The sequence below is a fragment of the Biomphalaria glabrata genome, chromosome 4 (assembly GCF_947242115.1).
Source record: "Biomphalaria glabrata chromosome 4, xgBioGlab47.1, whole genome shotgun sequence".
Lineage (NCBI taxonomy): Eukaryota > Metazoa > Mollusca > Gastropoda > Planorbidae > Biomphalaria > Biomphalaria glabrata.
Window position 1 is genome coordinate 11,813,094 of NC_074714.1, and position 26,025 is coordinate 11,839,118.

Below are 26,025 nucleotides of genomic sequence, written 5' to 3' on the forward strand. Positions count from 1 at the left end.
AACAAAAACAAACACATTTTTTATGAACACGAAGCTAGATGTCAATTCTGAATGCTTGATGTCGTATTTGGGAAGTTGCTGGATCTGTCCGTGCGTCTTCTTTGTCGTGAGACAATTTTTTTAAAAGCCTGTTTGAACTCGGAGTTGCCGAAGTTGTAGAGGAATGGATTAATGGTGGAGTTGACGTAGGTCATCCAGAAGGCGAAGTCATACACCACACTTGGGACGGCTTCAGGATCCAGGGAAGTGATATCAAAGACAAAATGGAACGGTACCCAGCAGACAAGATAGGCTATAATGATGTATGTCAAGGTCATGAAGACTCGTCTCTCCCGACTTGCCCTGTTTGATTCTAAGGGCCTTGGGGCATTCTGTTTTTTCGATGCTCGGTTATCGAATGGTAAGAATTGGGCTTTTTGGACGAGGCGGACATTGTCTTCCTGGACCTGAGCAGTAGAGATGTAGGCTATTTGTGTGCTGACAGTTGAATTAGGAGTGCTTCTGTCCAGGTCATGACCCTGAGAGACAGTGGTCGTGGTGGTCGTGTGGACGTCACTTTGACTCGCGATCAACTCGCCGTTGCTCTGACCTATCATTAAAAGTAAGATCATTTGATACTTTAATGAACAACTAGGTTAAGACATAGAGTTTATTACTGCTGCAAACTATTCAGATCGCAATTTGCACTCATCTTTCATCTACTGAATCGAATTGTTATTCTTAAGCCTTAACTCAATCTGTAGCATTGCTCTTGAAAAAATTGTCATAGACAGAGGAAGTTATAAACATTTTCTGGAAAATATGCACTTATGTTGTTGTTTTTTTTTTGTTATATTAAACTCCATTTGTAACTACTTTTAATGAGTATTAGCTATGCGGAGGTCTGAATATAAACTGAGATTGTTGTATGAAATAAAAGCAGACATCCATTAGCAGAAACCCTAATGGATAATTATATTTAAAAAAAAATATTAGTAATATTTTAATATTATAATTAGAGTAAAATAAAGAGTATAACAAAGACACTTACAAGACTTAATTATAATACATGTACACAAAGACCTAATTATAATACATGTACACAAAGACTTAATTATAATACATGTACACAAAGACCTAATTATAATACATGTACTTTTGGTGTTGTAAAAGTAGCTTCAATGTGTCAGACATCATCCAACTGATACAGCCACTGTCAGCACCACTGAAACCACTACTACCACTGCTACAGACAACACCACAGACACTGAGACTGACACTACCACTGCCACTGTCAATAACACCGCCACTGACACCACTACTGACACAACCACTTAAACTACCACTGCCACTAGCACGGCAACTGACGCCATCACTGACACCATCACTAACACAATTAATCCAGAAATAGATAAAAACAGTTTATGTACACAAGGCTAGATCTACTGCTACCGACATCACCACTGATACCGCCCCTGACACAACCGAATGAAACTGACACTACCACCACCACTGACACCACTACTGACACTAACACTAACACCGCCACTGACACTAACACCATCACTGACACCTCCACGGACACAATCACTGACGCCACCACTGACACTAACACCGCTACTGACGCAGTCACTGATTCCACCACTGACGTCGCCACCGACACCAACACTGAAACTGCCACTGACGCAATTAATCCAGCGATAGATTAAAAAGAATATATGTACAAAAAGCTAGATTCTCTGCCACTGCTATAGGCAGCGCCACAGATATCCCCATGTCACTGCCACTAACACCACTGACACTGATATCACCATTTAACACCACAACTGACACCACCAGTAACATTCTTAAGACTTGGTTTGTGAGTTACCTGAGATATCGACGACACCCTGTACTGTGGACGATTCAATTCTTTCATTTCTTAAAGTGTTGGCATCCAATAGGAATGGAGGTTTGTCTTTTGCACCTGATGTCTTGAAGAGATTATACAATTATTTTAAAAACAAAATGAATGAAAAAGTTTAAACTTAAAAAGCATTTGGACAAAACGAAAATATGACTGAAAATGTCTCTCCGCCTACAAACAAAAATCAATGTCTTTAAAACAATGGTTCTCAACCCATTTTTGTATGGATCTGAGACCTAGGTACTCTTTAGAAGGCATCTATGGCTCTTCAAATGCGTCCGTCAAAGGTGCCTGCATTCCATGATGGGCGTACGCTGGCATGACACAAATAAACATGATCTGTTGGAAGGCGAGGTAGACAGAGTAGATACACTACTTATTTTTTTGACATCTGCCATGGGCGGACACTCATCCTGTATGGGGGATAACTACCTGCAAAAGACGAGCTTAAAGGAGGACGGCGTAAAAGAGTTGCTCCTGGAAGCGCCATGAAGGTCAACTTAGGCACCATTTTGCCCTGACTGGCATAGAGGAAATTAGCTCCAAGGAAGATCAAGGGACACACATTTGAGATTCAACAAGAAGCATTTGCCGGAGGCAGGAGCAGAAAAGATACATTTTTAGGCCGTCCTCCCTCTGGCGGACAACGGCTTAATCAGCATCAGATATAGCAAGATAACCGTTCGCAACTAGGTCTGCGTAGTAAAGTGAAATACTCCGCTCAAACTTCATCTTCGGAATCAAAGGCAAAGTCTTATAGAAGCAATGTGTTCACTGTGCGTGGTTCTATTTGCAAACAAAGAGCATTACGATTAGGTCATTAAGTACTATATCCCTAAGAATCAAGTCACTAAAGTAAATGTGTAACAAAATAGCAGGTCACTAAATAAAAAGGTCACTAAGTAGCAGGTCACTAAGAGCCACTAAATAACGTGGTCATCAGGTGCTAGGTCACTAACGTGGAAGGTTTAGAGTGACAACCAACCTCCTCCTCAACCTCCTTCCTCAACCTCCTCCTCAACCTCCTTCCTCAACCTCCTCCTCAACCTCCTCCTCAATTAGGCATGCGTAGTGAGCAGGCCTCTCGTCAGCACGGAGACGTGGACAACATACACCAGTCACGAGCGTGAGCTTTACATTTCAATAAGTAAGTACAGATACAAAATATTAACTACTAGTCGACCGGCGGCGTAGCATACGCCGCTATTTTGAGGGCCGGCCTTAGGTGACCGCAGTGAGCTCCGCACTTATGCGACCGCAGTGGGCCCCGCACTTTCATAGGACCCGCGCTAATTCTAGGTGTCTAAATTATTAAATTAAACCATTGTATAACTTATAACAGATTTCCCGCGGCCTCCTGTCAATTTATCAGGAGCTCCTGAGAATCTCCTGAAATTGCAAAATATACGAAAAAGACCCTGGAAATATCCGGAAATTATTAAAATCTTTAGAAAACTCATACGAATCTTCTGAAATGTATAGACAAAAATTGTCATTTTGGGGTGTCATTCAATAAGGAAAATGCCAATCCTACGCGCGATAAAAAACGGCATTATCCCATAATTTTGGAATCTGGTGAAAGAGGTTCTTGCTCCTCAAACTAATGAAGAATTACTTTCTCGTAGATAGATTGAAACATTTGGTAATTCTTGCTATTGAGCGTGATCTAGGAAATATATTTTTTATGATATTCTGTATGACTCAAGGCTCGTAAAGTTCGTGGGATAACTCTATCCGCAGAAATAAGAGAGTGATCTTTCCTTTACTTCTTCTTCTCGTCCAAACTCTTGAGCGAAGAAGGAATTATATAGATAGATAGTATATGGTTTTTATTCTTATTATTGCTGTCATTCAGTAGCAATAGCGTAGCTATCAATGTGCGTGTGGTGCGGGCCGCACGGGCATCAAACTAATGATAAACCCTCTCAGTAAAAACAACACATTGTACATATATGACAAAAAAAAAACAAAAAAAACTATTGTATTTGAAATGTTAACTACAAATTTAATTATTTTGCTAATTTGTTCATCTCCCATGTTCTTTCTTCAATTTCATTTAAGATGTAGACTAGGTTGTATCAAATTTACTAGATTAATTAAAATCTCTAAGAGAGACGAATTTTTTTATATCCATTTTCTTCTGGGGCTAATGGTACATTTTGTTACTTCATTGCTCGGTACGCTGCTTTCACCTAGAACTAGAACTTAAGCCTCTAGACTCTAGATCGAGAATAATTGTCGTTGTTTAGTTTCATTCTTGTTAGTTTCTTGTACGTTTTAATCACCATTCAGCAATGACCATAATATCAATATTTTTATGCAAATTAGTATAATTTTTTTAAAATCACAAATTAGTTAATTTTGATACTGTTATATTAACAATATTATGGTCTCTGTATCAGGTTGAAATGCCCTGTTGGCGCGCATAGTGCTAGCTCAGACGGAGAGATTATCATCTATTGTTGAAATGGTTGACGGTATGGGTCAAACGGTTCAAAGGGCAAAAGTCTGAGAGTACTACCTAAAAAGAATCTTGGATATCATTAGTTTTATCTCAAAGCAGAATCTAGCACTCTATGGGCATCGTAAACAAGTTGAAGAAGAATTGCAAATACAAAATCTAGGTAATTTCTGGGAGTTTGTAAAATTACTATCCAAGTAAGATCCACTCCTTAGAGAACATGTAATCCGAATATGTAAATGTCCCCAAAAATGCTAAATGAACTTATTATAATATTGGGTGATTACGAGCTAGATATTGCTAGATTATTTTCACAGTACACCCGATATGAGCAATATAATGATGTGGTAAGTAAGCATGAATTTTTGTCGCCACCCCAACTATTGAATCCACAGATCGAATTAATTGCGATGAAAAATTTAAGCCTCAGTAATTTGGCGATTGATGTAAAAAATAGATTTCGATACAATTATTGATAGTTTTACTAGCAAGAAAGCACGTAAGATTTATTTTTAGTATCTTTTTGCTAAATTGACTTTTTTTCGTGAATTAGCAATACATTAACAATGAATAATAGACTCATTAGTTCGGAAAAAAAACAACTTTTTTCTGTTTTTTTTTTTTTTTTTTGGGGGGGGGGGAGCATCATCAGGAGCTACCGCACTGGGCATCATATACCATAGCTACGCCACTGTCCAGTAGACATACTTTCATTGGTCTATATCTGTCATCATTACCGGATTCAGAATTTAAACGGCTTTCTCTTGTGAAATGAGATGGCCCTCAAAATGAACCCTTTCTAAAGTCTATGCTATTACATTAGATAGTAAATAAGACACGATAACACCAAGACTTTGTCTAGGAGCATAAGTGTGTCTTGACCAATCCACTAACTTATGACTCAAACATAAAATAATTTGCACAGCTGAAAGCTAAAGAACATACAGCATCAGCTACTCAGGACAGTCATTTTACAAACAAACAAAAATAACGATAAAAATAAGACTAAAAAAAAAAAGAAAAGATAAATTTCTGGAGCAAAACTCAAAGTGGTCATCCCTCTTTATCGAGTGATACGCTTATCATGTAAAAAATCACACTGTAGTCGCAGACCTCTCTCTAATCTATAGTGGCCTGTGACTGTTGTCTTGTGACATGTCACACACGATCGTTTTCAGCCCAGAGAGGAATGTCAAGGACGGCACGTGTGTAAGCAAGAGAAACAGGAAGACACACACAAAAAAAAGTTTTATCTCGAAGAGAAAAATAAGTAAATTTGTTTTATTAGGTTTTGGTTGATTCTCCCACGAATTCTGAATACAATGGAGAAAGGTTGAAAAAAAAATTAAGAAAATAAAAGGAAATAAGAGTTTTCTCCCCTAAATAGCATGCGAATGTTGTAAGTACGTCAGACTCATTAAGACTTTGATGTGAGATTTATTTAAACCATTAAACAATTGATACATTAGCGAAGGAAACAAATGAAATGACCAACGGAAGACAACGAACAATTAAGTCTTTTTTTTGATCAAAATTGCAAGAGATTATATGATGAATCCAAAACATAAGTGTAATGCTGGATCCTATCAACATAAGCAATAGCTTTGCCCCCCCCCCCCACTTGTTTTGAGGCCCCTTTGAGGTATAATGTCATCGAAGAAAGAGTAATGGAAGAATTACCAATGTTCATTTTTAGGGGGGGGGGCATATCTCAAAAGGCTTAGGGCGTTATCAAGTCTAAATACGGCCCTGCCTAAGTCTGGCATTTAAACACACAATCTATGACATTCAAACACGCAACCTATGACATTCAAAAACACAATCTATAACATTTAAACTCACAATATATAACATTGAAACACACAATCTATGACATTAAAACACACAATATAAAAAAATTCAAACACACAATCTATAACATTTAAAACACTAAATATGACATTCAAACGCTCAAACTATGACATTCAAACGCTCAAACTTTGACATTCAAACACACCAACTATGCCATTCGAGCACACAAATTGTGACATTCGAGCACACACATTATGACATTCAAACACACGGCTCTCTTACTTACAGTTTCTTGAAACGGTGTGGTCAGTGGAATGACCCTTGACCTGGTTTTCAGATACCCGAAGACTGAGAAATAAAAAACGAGCATGGTGATACACGGCCCGTGGTGGCCCAGAATGGCGATGACCACCACAAACTGCCGGTTTTCTGCAGGGTCCCACATGCAGGTGCCTGCCAGATGATACTCCTTCATTCTATCGACTGTCAGAGCAGGAACCCACAGGCACAACATGAGCAGCCTGGAAGCATACAGGAAGTCACGTGATTGCGACGTGTTTTAAACACAAGAAACTTTTTCAAACATGGATATAATAACACAAATCATAGAACAGATCAAGAGATCTGCTAGAAAGAACAAACGTAATCAGTTTTTTTTTTATAATTTCTCTAAGAATTGGTAAAAGTTACAAAGATTGGATGGTATTAGGGAAACCATGATACATTTTAAACACGCACGTTTGCATTTAAATTTCTAGGATTCGGTTTTCATTCTTGAAACAATACAAACTGTAACATAGAACTAAGAATAACATACAAAATACTTTTAAAAAAAACAGGAGTGTAATTTTATCAATTAGTTTTGATCTGTCAAGAAATTACATTTGTAATAGATCTAGACCGACAACCATAAATTTGGGTGATTAGTAATATTTTTACCAATGAACCTCATTAATCAAAACGAACGGTCACGTGATAATATTGATAAAACAACTGTCACGTGATCACCATTGTTGATTAAAATTAGATCGTAATTTGTATAGAAGAGATTAAGGGAAGCACGTGGCTCAATGTTGTTTGTTTACGATTGGTGAATGAGGTCCATTGTTTTTGTTTTTTTAGCGCCATGTTATGCTTTTAGCTTTTTCAATACGCTATGATCCTATCACTTGTCTGGACCAGCTGGAAAATAGGGGGGGGGAGTGGAAGGAAGAAAGAAAAGGAGATATGGCTGAATGTTTACAGCATTTTTAAAAGCATTTACGAAAAGAAAAAAAAAACAATAATAAAATTTATAAAATATAAAAATAGAAGATTGTATAGTTATCTATTGTTTGTATAAAGTTACTATGAAGCAGCAATCTATAAAGGGGACTAGTTCAGCTTATACCAGCACTTCAGTCAAGTACTATTTGTTCTCCTTGTTCGAGATACCAAACAAAATAATTAATTACCAATAGTTAATATACTAATTGATCATTTTAAAAAAATGATTCTTGTGTTGTCAGGTAACAGAAATAGGTGTGCAAAATCTCAGCTTGATCCGAGATTGAGTTTTGGAGAAATAATATTTACACACTTTTTACCAGATGGACAGACATAGTTGATATAAGAACAACAATAAGAATTGTAAAAATAGAAAGATATATGGAGAAAGGGAGGGGAGGACCGATATAAGGGAACAAGGGAACTTAAACACAAACTTGAGGAACAACAAACAAAAGATTGAGAGAGATTTTTAAATAAATAAGCTACCCCCCCCCCCACCTCCCAATAGTGAATTCAAAGACGATATACATAGTTATCTATCGTATTTTTTTCTAAGTTGTAAGTATATTATTTATGTAAGTGTATGTGCCCCCCCCCCCCATCCATTCCCAAAAATTGTTTCAATGCGGCCCTCGATTGAAAAGGGTTGCCCACCCCAGGGCCAAAGACATTGAAGAAGAAAAGAGAGAGCAACTAAAAAGCTAGAACAATGCCTGCGTGGTTCGAACGATCATGTGCCTGTTTATTTCTTGTTTATGCTTGAAAGAATGAGTTTTGTGCTTGTTAACTAAGCGTGCGTAGGAACAGCGTTTTGGCCTCAAGGACTTCCATCACAGGGCGTTGTTAATTTTACTTTTTGGGGCTTCATCACAGAACGTTGTTTTGTTTTTTTTTTCATTTTGGGGCTTCATCGCAAGACGTCGATAATTTTGTTTTCTTAATTTTTTTTGTTTTTTGTTATTGTTAAATGTATGTTTGACCAAGTATTGTCGTTTTCTAGTTTGACATTGATTTAATTAACTTTTCTAAATTTAGCAACGGTGCATTGGATAAAAAAGCCTGAGTCAGAGCATATTAAAATAGAGTGTGTTTTTTTTTACATACAATGCACCGTTGCTAAATTTAGATTAGAATGGTCAAGGTCAAGCTATGACAACACCTATTGACTTTGGTATTATAAAACGAATAACAGATCTTTGTACTATACCTCTATTTAACTCGTAACTTTGTGGAGACCAAAACCTGGGCGGATAGGCTCAAAAAACCCGGACACGGATCTCAAAAACGGCTCTAACGATTTCCTGGAGATTTGACAAATGATGTATAAATAATAATGTATCTTTGCAAAAAGAATTAGTAGCCTTTTGGCCACACTGGGAAAAACTCTAGTTTGACCGTTAGAATTAAAATTAAAAAAAAAAGAAATACATTTAAATTTGGCTAGAAAACTTAGAAAATCTTTATCTTGAACGGATTGTATATCTTTGGGTATTTTCGCATTCAATTAAGAGTTTAATAAATAAATGTTCAGTAACATCTTGCACATCAACTTGTAGGTCTGAGACGAACTCCGACTGGGAACAGAACAGGAAAGTCCTCCCGTAGTGCTCTGGCACGAAACTGGGCGGTACGGGTAATTCTTCGTAGAGGCAGTTTCAGGAACAAAACTTTTACATAAATGATATAAACATTTTCATAATAATTATCGAAAAATCTTAATATAACCTTCTATGTTTTTTTTAATAATTATTAATAGTAAATACCTCTTAATGTTGAATGTTTTAAAAAGGTTTACATATTTGAACGGATAGACAGACCATACAAAACTAATACCTACTTTTCCCCAGTTCGGTACCGCTAAAGAAAAAAACGTATGAATGAAATAGAAAATTTTTCTCTAAAGCTCTATTGTGATTTCGTCTGCGGCTGAAGATAACAGAAACTTAATAAAGGATTAGCACTGGTGACCTAGTTTTCTTTTTTAATGGAGAAAATCCTTTGGTCAAAGACATTGAATCGGACTGCCCACTACTGCCCACAACATAGTTGTAATGCAAGGAGCATTCTCCCGTCTTAGTGTAATTAGAGATTATTCTTTTCTTTGTAGGCTGATAATAACAAGACCTGATCAAAACTCCATTTAAAAAAGAGCTCTACAATAAAGTTAATTAGATAGGCTAATAGAAAACCATTATTTATTTAAAGACGAGAATAGGATTAGGTTTTTTTGGATTGCATGTTTTATGTTTTTCCAATTCATGTTTAATGAACAAAAAAAAATTAAAGTTTTGAACAACGAAATCCTTGTTACATTTTTTCCCCCTTAAATCTCGTTTGTCGTCATTCATTTGGAGGTAAATAGTATGACGTCTCTCTCTAAACATTTCAGCGTCAGAGAATGACGTCAGGAATGATGTCAGGGACAATAAGGCGAACCGAGTATTATTTCTGGATCTTCTTAACCAGAAACCAAAGAAAATACCACTTGAGACTTTATTAATAATTGTGTATTTATAATTTTTTTTGGGTCATAATTAGCTGATGTAAAGACGCTGTTTGAAGGTATTATCCATACAAAGATAACAAAAAATACTTACAGACAGCCAAAGTTAAGGCAAAGAATAGATTTGATATGAAACAAATAAGTTTGAGAGGACGTTTGGTTAAGAGCACAAGGAAAGGCCAAATATTAAGAGTATATTAAACAAAACAGACTAATAAACATGGTAAAAACTCAATATACCTAAGTGTTATAATAAATTCAAAGTTATAACAGGACCCAACATTAACGATACTATTTAAAAATCAAACAAAGCATTAGAGTTTATCTTAAAAAAAATATTTTTTTTTAAAAATCAAACAAGAACATAAAAATAAAATATATTTAATCTTGGTTAGATCAATATTAGAATATTGCCCTGTTTGGGACTCCTCAACTTAAAAGAAAAACAACATTTTTTTCTTTTGCTGGCACGTCTGTGATTTGTAATAAGATTCTCCAAGAGAGCTTTCAGGTTTGAGCAAGGAAGTTCAGCTCATGATATGAGAGCTGTTAGTGAACATCCTGTTCTGGTAATTGACTTTCAAGGATCTTCCAGCTCTCTAAGCCCCAATGCGACAACTTTCATGGAAGGAAACATGGCTACAATGAAACTTGCTCCCAGTGGGTTACATCATAGAACTGGGGAGCTTTACTGCATGGTACTGTCAGATACACAATCTAGTAACTCGGTAAAATAAGTCACTTTTTTTAACTTTCCCCTATAATACGTTAGTTTCTTTAATTTCCGAAATACAATTTAGGCCCAAACGGATTATTTACACGCCACACTTTGAACTGCGTCACTTATAAATAGAGGGCATATGTAAGCATAACAAGAAAATATAAAAAATTCATAAAAAAAAACAAGTAGTTTGGATCAGTCATTTCATTAAATTTGTAATAGATCTGGAATAACAATTATGAATCTGCGATGTAATATATTTTTACCAATTGTTTTTGTCTAGCGCATTTTCATGCTTTTAGCTTTCTCAATGCGCTATGATCCTATCACGTGACTGAACCAGTGGGTAAAGGAGGGGAGTGGGAGAAGGGAGGGGGTATCTATATGAATGCTACCGTAATCGCTTTTCAAATGCATTCTGTTAAAAGATGCCCGACTTGAAATCGAACTCGCGGGCTCAAGCCTTCTCAAGTTTAATACTATAATTACTGCGTCATTGAAGTGCTTATAAAAATAGATGATTTTATAGTTATTTATTGTTAGTTTCAAACTTTTAAACGACAACCCATAAAGTGGACTAATTCAACTTATTCCAACACATCTGTCATGCACTATTTCTTTCCCTAGTTCGATACCAAATAAAATAATTAATTATTAATAGTTAATTAATTACCTTGTTAATTAGTTTCTTATTCTTGTTGTATCATGTACAAGAAATAATTGTGAAAAATTTCAATATGATTTCAATATGATTCGGGATTTGAGGTGGGAGAAATAACGTTTACAAACATTTTACCAGACAGACAGACAGACAGACAGAGGGAAAGGATATAAGCTTTGTAAAAAGAGAAATATCTACCGACAAGAAGACTTTTAATATTCTGTAGGATTTGATCCAAAACTTATGATTAGTCAGCCAAGCGTTAGAATTTAGTTTGAATTTGTAGAGACAAGTCTTGTATTTTATTAAATCTAGTAGTAATTTGAATATATTTTACTATTGAGCTTTGAATGATGCTATTCATCTGATACAGTTCTATTTCTGTACATACAATGATTCCTAGTTATTGAATTAAAGTTCTGTATTTGAATTAAAAAGGATTTTCATTTATTGAATATCTAAGATAGTATTTAGTTCTAGAGATATATATTTACAGAATCCTCGGCATCACAGTTACAAGATATCAGCGCCCCCTGACGAATTTCTTTAAAGATCAACAGCGAGTTCAACTAACAAGAGAGAAACTTACAAACCGTGACATCAGGCTCTTTAACTGTGATATCTTCAACTGTGATACATCCATACATACATACATACATACATACATACATACATACATACATACATACATACATACATACATACATACATACATACATACATAGGCTACATACATATACACACATACACACAAATACATCCATTAGTAATTTTCGATCTAAAAAAAATGACCAAACTGGAAGTCTGATTGCGAGATTCGTCTGAAAGGTTTGAGGTGAAAGTCTGAAGCAAGTGCGAAATAATGGGGGGGGGGAAGGAATAATGGATAATTGAATGTTACATCTAGTGAGAGAAATGAAATGGGCCAGATGGGGGGGGGGGGAGATAGTCAATAACTTTGTACACTGTGCTCAAGTAGTGTTACACCTTAGCTTTGAGAGACTCCTTCTGTCGTTTCTTCTTTTCAATCATTCATAGATTTGACATTCTGGAGAGTGCTTTTTTCTTTCTTTCTCTTTACTAATTCATAGCTTAGTACGTTTAAGTCATTGATTAACATGCATGACTAGATTGACCTAAGGACACGCGTAGATCGTGATCATTTGTAACGTCTGTATTTTATAAGATCTGGTGCGGCGTGGTCTTCAACGGAAGATGAGTTGAGATCAAGATAGAATTAAAGATTACTATCTGAACGTTACGTTTGTATTGAACTGAAAATCCCCAACAGCCTAGCTCATCATCTATAGTATATTTCTAAGTTACCACTCACTGACTGATTGATCAAAGGATCTCTTAAACAGTCGTACGAATCCGCAAGAAATTTCGCTGATAGGTTTCGTTTACCTCCTAGGCGCTTGCTAAGAATCGGTTTCGACAGACTTATAAACTGACTACCGCAGATAGCGAAAAAACACAAGCTTTATATCAAAACTTGGTATTTTATTTTCGGTATTGCCCTAAACGGCCGCAGTCTATATATATAAAGCTTTAAAATATCACACAAATTCCGTATTTTTAAAGCAACCGAAGAAGCCGATGAAAAGTCGTAGAGTGTACGAAGGACTAAATTTTGTAGTTGTCGGTGGGGGATGGGGAGGGGGGCGGATAAGTAAAAGTGATATTAGAATCATTGGCTTATATATACTACTCTAGACTGGACATGGAGATTTTTTAGCAATACACAAAATGTCGTGAACATTTTTTAGAAAGTTGTATCAAGGCGTTGTTTTGTAAAGTAGTTAAAAGAAGTAAAGTTGTTTGTTTTTTTCAACCCTAACCTATGTAACATATAATTTAATGTTTAGATCTAGATCTAGTAATTGAACATCGAAATAACAATACTCTCGTCTCATAATTATTATTTTGCAATTTTTAGATACATAATCTAGAAAGATCTAGGTAATCAATCTATTTAAATGTACATAAGATGATTTAAATCAACATGAATTATTTCAATCTAGGGTTTTTGAAAAATTATCTCAATGGAAACAAACAGGAAATGGCTTTGTTTCATATATTTGCGTGAATATCGAGAAATGATTTTGCATTATTTCTAAACTTACGATCATTACTTTTCTAAGACAAAAAAGATTTATTGGGGCGGCTCTCCTTAGAGCCTGAAAAAAGTTTACATACATAAAAATCTATATATGTATAGGTCTGTGAATCGATCAATCGCGGATAAGAATTTATTTCCGGTTTCCAGTCTAGATATAATATATAAGTCTATGGTTAGAATTAACGGGCCAAAAATATGAGTGCGTCTATGTATCAGGGATGCATTATGAAGCGGGTCTTTCCAAATCAAGTCAAAAGTCTATGTCGGAGAAATCAGGATGTGTAGATTAAAAAAACAAAACAAAATGGGGGTTCCAGAGAGAGAGAGAGACAGAGAGAGATTGAGAGCGTGCCGTGAAATTTCCTTGTAACTGATACACTAATTTACGGACTGTTTGTTAGGTTAATCTTTAAATAATAAACACTATAAAGCCTGGGAACAAATCAACTGCCGTAGCCGGTGTGTACTGCTAGTATTGACATATTTTTTATATTAATAGAGTTACAGTCTGCAGCATCACTTGCAAATCTCAAAACAATCTGGAAAGACAAAGGTATAGCCCTCGAAACTAAAATAAGACTGATTCGCTTCCTGGACATTGACACATTCCTATATGCTTGCGAATGTTGGACGCTGACAGCAGATCTCGAGAAGAGGATCCTAGCAATGGAACTATAATGCGACACAAAGATCCTACTAGGTGTCACTTACAAAGACCGCATCACAAATGAAGAGATTAGAAGCATGATTATTACAACAAAAAAATCCCCCCAAAAAAACAACAACAACAAAACAGAAAAAAAAAAACGAATAAATGGTTATTAATTAATATTGTTTTATATAAAAAAAAGATCTTATATGCAGTATTGAGATACATGGCAGTGATTTTGTTTTTTTTTTCTCTCTGATAAATATTAAAAAAAGATATTTTAAAAACAGTTTGCTACTTTGTTTATAAAATACGTCTAGAGCAGAAGTATCTTTCTTCTGTTGATAGTAAACGTCCAAAAAAATTACAACAAAACTATGACTGTAAACTACACAATATACATTGTAAACCTGCTAGACCACACAACGTTCTAACCTTCAGTTACTCAGTTACTGGCTGTACTACACTTGAATCAGATTTGACGGGACATAATTAAGAATAGCACTACCAGATTCTCCTTTTTGTACTTAATAATATCCCTCAGATTTGAAGCTAACTTCCTCAACCTTGAACTAAATCAAATCTTATCAGTTACCCATAATCTCCAGTTATCTTTTTTTTTCTTTTATGATGTCTTTAGATAGCTTTGATCTTGGAACCCAATTAAAGCAAAACAGTTTGTTTCAGATAAATATTTATCAACCAATTTGCATCCATTCGCTGAGTACAAATAAAGTAATTTTAATGAGTTTTATTGGAAGCGAAAACAACAACAACAGCAAAACAAAAAAAAAAAGGTCCAATGATAGGTTGGAATTTTCACCACAGCACTTTATTAAGCGATCTATGATTAGGGTAACCAAGAACCAATTATCTTAGATCTGATCCAGATGATGCATTAGTTGTTTCTTAGTGGAATGGAGAGTGCAAGAGCTTTCGATCTTTCCAAATTATACTGAGCGCCAAATAATTGAGTGCTTTGGTAGTGTGTGTATGTCTGTGTATGTGAGAGAGTGTGTGTGTGTATGTGAGTGTGTGTGTGTGTGTTTATTTTGCTGGTGTTAGATGCAAGTAATTGATTGATTAGTGAATGCTACAATTACCCACAGCTTTATTTTTCAAACTTTTCGTACCGGTGCTTTAATATTTTTGAACAGTTCAGACGTACTTTTCAAAACATCAAGTTTGCTGTAAGCAAATAAGAAAAGTCATATATTCCTCCAATGAAAATTAAATTATTGAAATGAACAACATTTAGGCTAAACTCAACTACATTCTCACCATGTGTGGGCCTACGTATAGACCTATCTAAACTCAACTACATTCTCACCATGTGTGGGCGTACGTATAGACCTATCTAAACTCAACTACATTCTCACCATGTGTGGGCCTACGTATAGACCTATCTAAACTCAACTACATTCTCACCATGTGTGGGCCTACGTATAGACTTATCTAAACTCAACTCGACTAGTGAAAGAAAGTTTTTATTCATTTTGTTTTTCTGATTATCTAAAAGCTTACTAGATCCTTCCAATATCCCTGGTGCCTAATCACTTCCCCTGAACGAAAATTAATATCCTGAATAACGATGGAACTTTGGGTAAAATCCTTATCATTTGAGACATCATTCAAGCTTCCGGCTAGAACTGTTTACTTCTGTCTGGAATGACTTTCGACTATATGGACACAGTTGAAGTCAAGCATACATTACACGCTCGAGACAGACAGTACTACTGAAACAGGTGAAATTTTTTCTTTATTTTTGTATATTTATTTAATTTAAAACTACGCCATTAGCTGACATCCCCCGTTTCTATTTGTTATTAAATGTCAGTGCTTGTATCTCTATATCTAATTTTCCGTGCTTAAATACAAATCTTTTAGAATACTTTTGTAGTCACATGGACAACGTTTTCGATTTATTTTCCTTGTATGAAAAACGATAAATCTAAATTCTCCCTATCTCGCCTCTCAGTTTTTCCTGGTACTGTCCCTTGCAGGAAGTGTTCCAAAGATTTCGAGAAATTCCTCACGTGATCTTAGCACAGAAATTAACTTATGAAAAGAAATGTAGAGAAAGAAAAAAGAAAAAAAAGGAGGGAAAGGAAGAGAATTGGTATATATTGCACTTCTTTTTAGTCAAGCGGTTCAGCGAATTAGGGGTCTTTAAAAACGACACATGCTTCAACCCAAACAATGTCAACCCTTAGGTTACTACAGTGAAATGAAGCGTTGAATTGGAGTTCTGTACAGAAAATTAGAAACAGACGCAGACAACCATTTTAAAAAGACAAAATTTATCAGCAATTAGCAAAGGATAGTGTGATTTTAAAATAGTAAAAATTTCTTTACCATATTGTGGCTATCATGGTCAGAGACTTCTTCTTTTTGTTTGTTGATCTGTAATTCAAACTCCAAAATACTGACCAGAATCTGTTGAGACAAGAGCTGACTATAATGACATCGTTCCTTGACCATTCCTTACTTCACACGTTGAATAGCAAAACTATGCATGAAGTGATACGGACATTTGTAAACATCTTATAGGATTTTTACAATTCCTCTTCAGAGCTTGCAAATTCTCCATTGGGTCAAAATCTTGAACAAACATCAGCGGGTATTCCCCCAATGTAGGCCCAATCTATTAAGAGGGGTAACATGGAAAATACAGAATTAGACGTCCAGGACTATTACACGCACTGTCTTCTAAGTCTGGAACAATTGGCCTGTTATTAGAATTTTATGTATACATTCGCTTCAACAGTTTTTTTTCGAGGGATGAGGGAATGGGGCGGTGTAAAAATTGTTCCATATTATTTAAAATCTTCATTAAAATTATCATTGTGATATATGATTAGCTTCATAAGAAAGAAATTGTCTTTGAAAAAAACAAACAACTTTGTTTGTTACTTGCTTAAAACCAATATATCCTCCAAAGTTAATAAGATTATAAGATTATCTATTATGCTACTGAAGATGATGGCCAATCATAACGATTCATGCGATTCACAGTTTAATAAATGCATTTATGACTGTATTACCTGTCTGCAGAGATGGCGACGAGAGTAAAGACCGAAGCAAATGTCAGACCGTAGTCACAAAATATCCAAACTGTACACATGATGGAACCAAAGGGCCAGTAACCCAGCATTTTATCTGTAGGAACATACACATAAATAAATCTTTAAAATTTCGGAGAGAAATGTAGACATTAATTGGCATAGGACATTTCAATCATTGGATTCTTGTATAATATTGTAATTAATGGACAATGTTGTCGATAGAAGGAGCTGAATAGAATATACTAAAGAAAAATTGAAATACACATCTAAATTAACGGACAGACAAAATCAGCCGTGAAGTGAGAAACTATGAAATCACTCAGATATCTGCTAGTCAATAATTACACCTGGATCCATCTGTATACTGTGGGATAGATAATTAGTGACAGACAGACAGCTGACTAGGCAAATAAATACTTGCACAGTTTTATACCGAGAGCTGAAGACAGAAAAGAAGTTTAGAAAGAGAAAGAGAGAGAAACTGAGGAAGGGTGGCTGTATGATCGTGTGGTATGCGCTGTCGTCACGACTGTTTTTAGTTCAAACCTTTACCTGCTTCTATCCCCTGTACTTCTGCTGGAGGTTTTTGCGAGGATGTAATACTCTTTATTTCTGAAGGAATATCAGGACATTATAAACGAGAGAAGAGATAGAAAGAAAAAAAAAGAAAGAGAGAAACCGAGAGGAAAAGAGAAACATAGAGAGATAAAGAGAGAGAAGGAAAGAGAGAAAGAAAGAAACGTAAAGAGAAAGAAAGGAAAGAGAGATAGAGTGAAAGCAAGAAACGTAGAGAGAGAAAGAGGGAGAAAGAAAGAGAGATAGAGAGAAAGCGAGAAACGTAGAGAGAGAAAGAGAGAAGGAAAGAGAAATAGAGAGAAAGAGAGGAAAAGGAGGGAGCGAGGACCTCCCAAACAACAAAAGAGGCGCTTAAATTTTAACATTACCAACAACAATGACCACACTTCAATGGTCAGTACATAATGGTATAACTAATGTCTGACCAACATTTATTCAAAAAACTGTCTTTCAACCCATTTTATCGATTTTTTCCCCTCTTAAGTCAGTAATAGCTGAAATTAAATGTTTGCCATTACAAAGTAAACACAAACTTTATATTGGAGTACAGCTAGAATGATCACCATCTTACGGCCATCACTCTAAGAGTAAAACAACAGAGAAAAAAAACATTTTTTTTTTAAAGTAGCAAGAATAAAAATTATTAAACGCAAATAGGACACTTAATCAGTGGCGTCTACTGAATGGAGTCACGCCTGCAATTCTGCTATTAAACTCCCAGGGAAGTGTTCACACAATCTTCCGTTCTCCTCTAGCCTCTCCACCTCGCTTAATTGTCTCCATTGAGCTTCATGGAATAAAAACATTGAAAAGGAATCTCTCATGAAAATAATCCTTTAGATAAATGCAGGTGTGGGGGTATAATTGGCTATTAGTGAACGTAAATGCTACAAATATAATGTTTAAAAATTGTTATTTGACGTATTTTTGAGATCGCTCGTGAGGATTAGATGAACCTGAAATATGAGTTTACATTTCAACATGTGAAGAGTGTTGACAACATTTGTATTCTTTCCAAGATTGATGGGGAAAAAGTTATTTCGAACAATATCATTTCATAAGGTCTGTTTCTTGACAACATTCAAAGTTGACATATTAGCTAGACTTTTTGAAAGTGAATCAATCTCATTATGACATCATCCTACACTCCATTTTTGTTCGTTTTTTGTTATTTGAAGAGAGAGAGAGAGAGAGAGTGAGAGAGAGACAGAGAGAAAGAGAGAGAGAGAGAGAGAGAGAGAGAGAGAGAGAAAGAGAGAGAAAATGGCGATTTCTATATAGACCTGAGTCACCTGAGTGTTGTTTGATGACATGATATAACAAGTGTCGCTCGCCAAAATCTCTTTCTCTTTTTCTGTTTCTCTCTCTGTCTGTCTGTCTGTCTCTCTATCTCTCTGTATAGATATTAATCACTTTGAAACCTTTTATTTATTATAAATTAACACCATGCCTTAGCCCTAATTTTCCCCTCTAACTATTACCTCAACTTTAACCCTAACGTCAACTCCATATGTCACCTAAACCCTATAAGATCGTTAGACCACATTATCATTTCAAATATCTTATAGTTTTGGCTTCGGTCAGAATTACTTTGATAAATATTGTATGATTTGCGTTATAGGCCTACGATATTAATTAAATGAGATTTTTTTAGGACTAGAAATATAACATTCACGTTAATTAATTCTTTTTTAGATTAGCTGTGACGAAAAGGTAACATCCGGGTGTTTATTATGTAGTAATGTTCGGCTGCACAGTGGGCAGGTTATTCCAGCTGGAGCTAGTGTCATTGGTCTTGGGGGGGGGGGGGGGAGGGGGTGACTAGTGATTTGCGCTGGAATTTTGATTTAAGTGAGGAGGATTCGCGCAACACGTCGACCTCACTCTCTCGCCCTAAAGCTCATCCTTTTCCGGAAGCAAGATTTGGTCAAGACGTCCGGGGACGAGTTTGGGTGCAGCGGATGACAGGAGTTTTCTGTGTGTCTTGTCCTGCTCTAGAGGGCTCCACAGCATTGTGCTGGAATTCGCCTTTCTGTCAACTTTGTCTAGCTTTGTGACGTTACGCACAGACCGCCAAGTCCAGACTTCACATGCTAGGTTTGACAGAACCTCAGTGTACTGAGTGACACATTCCGGGCTCACATAGGTCTCACCAGCCACATGAGGAGGCACAAAACCCCAGTGCAAAGCCCTCAGTCCCCTGGATGAAAGTGGTCATCATCAAACCACGATGGAGGAACTATATATATACATATATAGTAATAACAACATAAACATTTTAATCACAATATGTGTGATGTTTTCTCCTTTCCATACAATAAGAAAAACACAAAAAAATATTTAAATAGATGCTAACGTTTTCATTTCGTGTCCAGATTCTGAACTTCTTGTTAAGTCTTTATACAGACGTATATCACACACACACACACACACACACACACACACACACACACATGCACGCACACACGCACACACACACACATTCACACACTCACAAACACAAACAAACACCTTGAAAATGAGAATATTCGTTAGTTAAATGTTGCGGTTTAAATTACCCCCCCCCCTTAACTCTCCAGGGGGGACATTTAAAAGGTATCCTCATTACTATTAAGAATTAAGACTAACGGATGTTATTTATTGTATAGGTCAAACAAAAACAATAACAAAACAACAACAGCAACCGAAGCCGCAAACAAAAGAAAACAATCTCTCTCCCGTCAATACATTGTCTTCATTAGCAGGACGTCACGTCTGCTGAGATGTCTGACGTTACTACTTCCCCTGAGTTGTAATGTTTATAGATTTAATTGTAACAACGGAACAGTCTCGAACTCTGCCATGATGAGAAATAAGGGACAACAATAAAAAACGCTACCACCTCCAACACATTCACATTCAGCCACCGGCACTCAGATGGGGCTCTGTGGCTGAGAGGGGTTTAGGGTTCAAAACCCGGTGAATAATGTGATTTTGAATTTCAGGATTTTAATGGCGACCTGAGTCCACCCAACTCTAACGGGTACCTGACAATAGTTGGGGTAAAGTAAAGGCGTCTGGTCGTTGTGCTAGTCACATGTCACCCTCGTCAACCGTGGTTCAGTGATACAGATGACCTTAACATATCTGCCCCATAGATCGTAAGGTCCGAAAAGGGAACTTTATTTTTTTTCACTTCAGTTAGTTTGTACGTATGTCTTATTGACTATGTGTGTAATGGAGAGAGAGAAAGGAAATATGTGTGTGTGAGTGTGACCGAGTGTGTGTAAAAGAGAGAGAGAGAGAGAAAGGAGAAAAATGGACAGACATGGATGAACAAGAATATCGGTGCCGCTATGATGATCTTCTGAAATTGCAAGATAGAAATTGTTTCACACCTGTAGAATAGAAGATATACCTGTAACAAATAATGTCGTAACTGTAACATTTAAGGGCGTACCTGTAGTATAGAATGTCATAGCCGTGACAGAGACAGCCATATCAGCTATAGCCAGATTGACTATGAGGAAGTTAAAAGCTGTGCGTAGAGACTTGTCAATGTAGACGGCCAGGAGAACCATCAGGTTGCCAAAGAAGGTGACAAAGGCTACAGCGTACATGATGGCACCGATGAGAACATTCCTCCAGTCGATGACGTCACTGCCCGAATCTGTCAGGTTTCCGGTTTCATTGGCAACCAATGCAGACGAATTCATCTTTTTTATCAGTCCAGGAAATCCCCCTTCATCTGAGCTACGTACGTGATGAAGGGCCTAATAGCGCCTGAAGCCTATCTTTCTGCTGACATTTCAGCCCATGGCCATTTTGTGTCCATAACTTGAAATCTTACGAATAGAAAGAATAAGATGAAAGGTAATACTGTATTGGCATTTATAATTTTACAAAGCTTAATTCAACTTATACTGTATATTCCTCCTACCCGTCTGTATAGCACACGTTTTTGTTCATTTCTCATAAAACCATTCTCGGATCAAATTATTTGCAGTACCCCCCCCCCCCCCACCCCAAAACACAACAACAGCTACAAAAAAAAGCTTGAATCAATAACAGAAATAAATTCAAATTAGTTAATAAATCATTGGTAAATAATTATTGTTTTGATATAAAAAAAAGAGTAGTCTAGTGTTTTATGTATAATTTCTACTTGAGTCTTCTATCCTGAATTTAGTGATTGTACTAAAGGTGTTACTCTAGTCAAATGTGAATATTCATTCGTTATGAATCTCACTGCTCTATTTTGTGTCTGTTCCAGTTTCTTAATGTTTTCTTGAGTTGAGGGGTCTCAAACGGAGGATGCAATATTCTATTATTGGCCTAACCAAGGTTAAATACCATTTTAGTTTTATGTTCTTATTTGATTTATAGAAATTTCCAATTTCTGGTACCCAGAACTGTGACGCCCAGGAGGAATCTGGTTGGTGACCTTTACCCCAGAAGCGACCACAGGGAGTGAAAAGGTGAGATGCATGTCTCGCAGTCTTTTCTTTTCAAACCCTCAGAAAGTTTTCACCATGTTTTGGACGTTCCAATAGAAGATTATTACTTCCCAGAATATCTACATAACGGAAGTTAAAGTTTGAGTTCAAGCTCGGGACCACGTGACTAAAGCGTGGATCACATATCAAACCACCAGGCAGACGATCATTTTTAAGGATTGCCTACAAAAAAATGTTAAGTGAAAAATGGAACGGAAGCAATTCTGAATGACGTCCCCTTATTTACTTAGATCCTCTCGCGCCGTTCGGCGCTTTTAGCGGCAATGTCTGAAGCCTCTTCCCATCTAGTGTCCCTGCTCTGATGTCCTCCATGAATGTGTGGCGCCAAGTTATGCGAGGTTGTCCTTGCTTGCGAATTCCTCGTATTGGTTTTTGTGTTATTGCAACACTTGGTATGCGTAATTAATTATGTCGGAGGACATGTCCCGCAAATCTCACGTGACGCTCGGTCATAACCCCTATTTATACACTGTATGTATATCATAAACTGCCAATAGCGGTTAGGTCCTTTATTACTTTATTACAACCAGCAACACCGTCTGTTCTAAAGTAGAATAATTTATACCTTCTAAGAGAGTCATGAGTGTCAAAGGATTAATGCCATACACAAGACTAACGACCTCAACATTTACTCTGGCTCTAGTTATTAATAGTTTGCACTTGCTGATATGACGTCTATTTTCACCTGTAAATAACTTCCTGGTCAAGACAAACACTCGTAACTGTTTAGCGTGATGTAACATTTGAAATATCAAAGACACACAAGGAGAGAGAGAGAACGCATTCATCAATAAGTCTTTTTATAGTAGCACAGTCTGTCATGGGAGGTAATCACATGTTCAGTAAATCGTTACTTGTATACAATTCGTTTTTTCTTCTATTCTTTTTGTTTTCTCTTGTATGGCTAATTGATTTTTAGACAAGTGCACGATTATATAAGGTAGGCGAAGATGTTATAATTATATCTTTTTTAATGTAACTGGCGACACGCACCCTGTGACGAAGGAATACCTTAGCTGTAAATAAGTGTAGCTTATGCTTTGTTGTTATTGTGACTGATCCACATACATTCTCTCTCTATATATTACTTCTTCTTGATTTGTTCATTAAATGTTTTCCCAATTATGAAGACTATTATGTCCTAGCTGGTCTAGGAGAATGAAAACTCCCAAGTCCAAACCTCCGCTGCCTTGCGGTTCAACCCAAACACGGGAAAGCCCTCGGGAGACAACCTTGAGGAAAATTAGAAGCTGACGATCATTAGGTACACTGTGCTGCAACCTCCGACCATAAATAATGCACAGGCTTTCATCTTGCTTTATTTGTGAACGGAGTGTCTCTTCTTAATAGGGCTCCACAGTCACAGGAGTCAGTGCTCTACGAGATGAGCCATAGGCGTTACAACTAATGGAGGCCAACAAAATCCTAGCTCAAACCTTCCGCAGGGCAGCGGGGGATAGTGGCAGGCAAGATTAGGCAGAGTTAGGCAAGGTTAGGCAGAGTTGGGCAAGGTTAGGCAGAGTTGGGCAAGGTTAGGCAGAGTTGGGCAAGGTTAGGCAGAGTTAGGCAAGGTTAGGCAGAGTGTATATCTCACGACCAGGAAGCTACTACGCGACTTTTTTTCTGCCTCACATTTTTAATACTTAATGACTGTCTTTGAGCCCCCAATATTTCTGATAAACTGACAATATACGATGTTTGTGTAGATTCTATTGGGGGTAAACATCCTTCCTGGGACTATTGTGTAAAGAAAAAAGTTCTTCTTTCAGACCGTGCGATCTAAAGGGCAGATGATGTAAAGGTCACCTGTTTCTGTGACCCACGGTTTACGAGGGTGTCATATGGCCAGCACAACGACCAACGCATTTAGTTTCCTCATTAGAGCCTGGTGTATTTAGAGTTGCCAGAAGATCAAGAAATTAAAAATTCCAGTCTTCACCAGGATTCGAATCCAGGAACCCGGTTCGGAAGCTAAGCGCTTTACCGCTTGACTCTTTCCATGTTTAGCTTTTAAGATAAGATAATTGTATTCCTTCCAAACAAATGCTACTCAGTTTGACAACAATAGTCTACCTCAGCATTACTACTATAACAACGCGTATTTAAAAGTTCAGAAACTTGAGTAATAAATTTATAATATACCTAAAGGAAGAGGAAAAAAAAACTGGTTAAAAAAATTTTGATAAGGACATTAAATCATAATCTTCAAATACGAAAACAAAACCTAAAAAAATACTCAGAAAGACACATAGATAAAGGCACATTCCTCATTCTATTTAAAAGTGCAAATCTGGAGAACTTTTTCTTTCCTTGTGTTATTAGAGCATGGAATGGATTGCCTGAGTCAGCCAGGAAAACCAGTGACTTAGCAGAATGTAAGCCATTGATTAACATGCATTGACTAGATTGACCTAGGAACACGCGTAGGACGTAATCATCTTTTTTTTTTTAAATTAACGTTGGTATTTCATAATCTATACTATAAAGTAGAATGTGATGTGTATGTATGTGACTTATAGACATCAAAACCGCTTGACCAATATTGATAAAACTTAAAACTTGGCGGGAATGTTTCTTGGGTACTAACTTAGACCGTAGTGTATGTATTGTAGCCCTAAAACAAACTTAAGACCCTAAAAAAAAATACAGTTGTCCGACTCTATTAAAGCTATAGTATTTATGGATCTAGTATAACATAAGATAGGCCTACTGTTCTTTTTTTTTAGTACATGATTCAACCATTTTAGCAAATGATTTTGTTAATAAATTTTATAGACTGACTAACTTACCGATAAGTTTTGAAATCATATAAATACTTTCGATTGTGATGCTTCAGGCATTGTATATATCCACACATTAAGTTATCCTCAGCGAATTCTTTTCAAACATAAATCATTCAGTAATAACTACATATTAGACCTGACATTATAGTGCCGACACGATCGAGATCATTTAACAGTGAATTCACAAACTGTACCGCTAACAAGCCCAGGCTGAATCGTCAAGGCACCAAATTGAAGGACATTACCGGCGCAGTATTGATTTATTTTTCTTTGAGCGTTTTGTTGTTTGTATTTTGTCTTTTCAAATATCTTCGTGTTTCCAAGCAAAATTATATCCAACTAAGTTAGTTGTCTTACAACATCGGGAAAGTGACGTGAAAATGTCACTAGAACCTGTTTCTTATGAGGGGTAGATGTCAAAGGTAAAATGACAGAGACCAATTCAGTATATCTCAAAGCTCAGCACAAACTTTCGTAATAAATACTGGATATATTTAAACCAATATTTGGTACAAGCTAAGGTATATTGACTACGATACAATTGAGACAGATAATACAACAATCATTTATTATCCCAATCTCGTTAGTTTTTTTTTAAACTATCGAAACAAATCTTTTTCTAACAGAAACCATTCAATGGTATGCGAGTTTTTAATAGACTTTATAGAACTATAAGAAACCTACAAAAGAGAGACAACTTCGAATTCAAATCTCTCCAGCATTGCTGCTTAACTCAAACCTGGGAAAGGTTTCGGGAGTCAATCCTCAGGAAAAACTTTAGCAATACCTGCGACTCCATTGATCCCAAACTGTGCCGGCACCAGAAGTTTCTTAGGGTATATCTGTTGCGTGGAGAGGAGGGACTGCGGTGTGGGTGACGCCGTTCCGACCAGATCTTTATGTGATGATTCATAGTCCTTTTGCGACCGGAGTAGGCCATAGATAATAAATCGGAATGTAACGAATCCTGATTAACCATGGGTGAAAACAAAACAACTTTTGGGTTGCGAGGCCTTCGTCAGTTTCAGCAGTGTTAGTTCATG

At 36.5% G+C, this 26,025-nt stretch overlaps 1 protein-coding gene across 1 annotated transcript; it reads right to left on the minus strand.

Annotated features, from left to right (window-relative positions):
• Positions 1–17: 17 nt before the first annotated feature.
• On the minus strand, positions 18–25,135 carry LOC106053210 (alpha-2A adrenergic receptor-like). The gene is made up of 7 exons (XM_056027466.1): positions 24,989–25,135; positions 21,143–21,527; positions 17,107–17,221; positions 16,418–16,498; positions 6,424–6,658; positions 1,850–1,952; positions 18–589 (listed from the first exon to the last, which is right to left on the minus strand). Exons 2-7 carry the CDS (start codon positions 21,396–21,398, stop codon positions 42–44), a joined length of 1,338 nt encoding a protein of 445 aa, XP_055883441.1. The 5' UTR covers positions 21,399–21,527; positions 24,989–25,135; the 3' UTR covers positions 18–41.
• Positions 25,136–26,025: the final 890 nt, after the last annotated feature.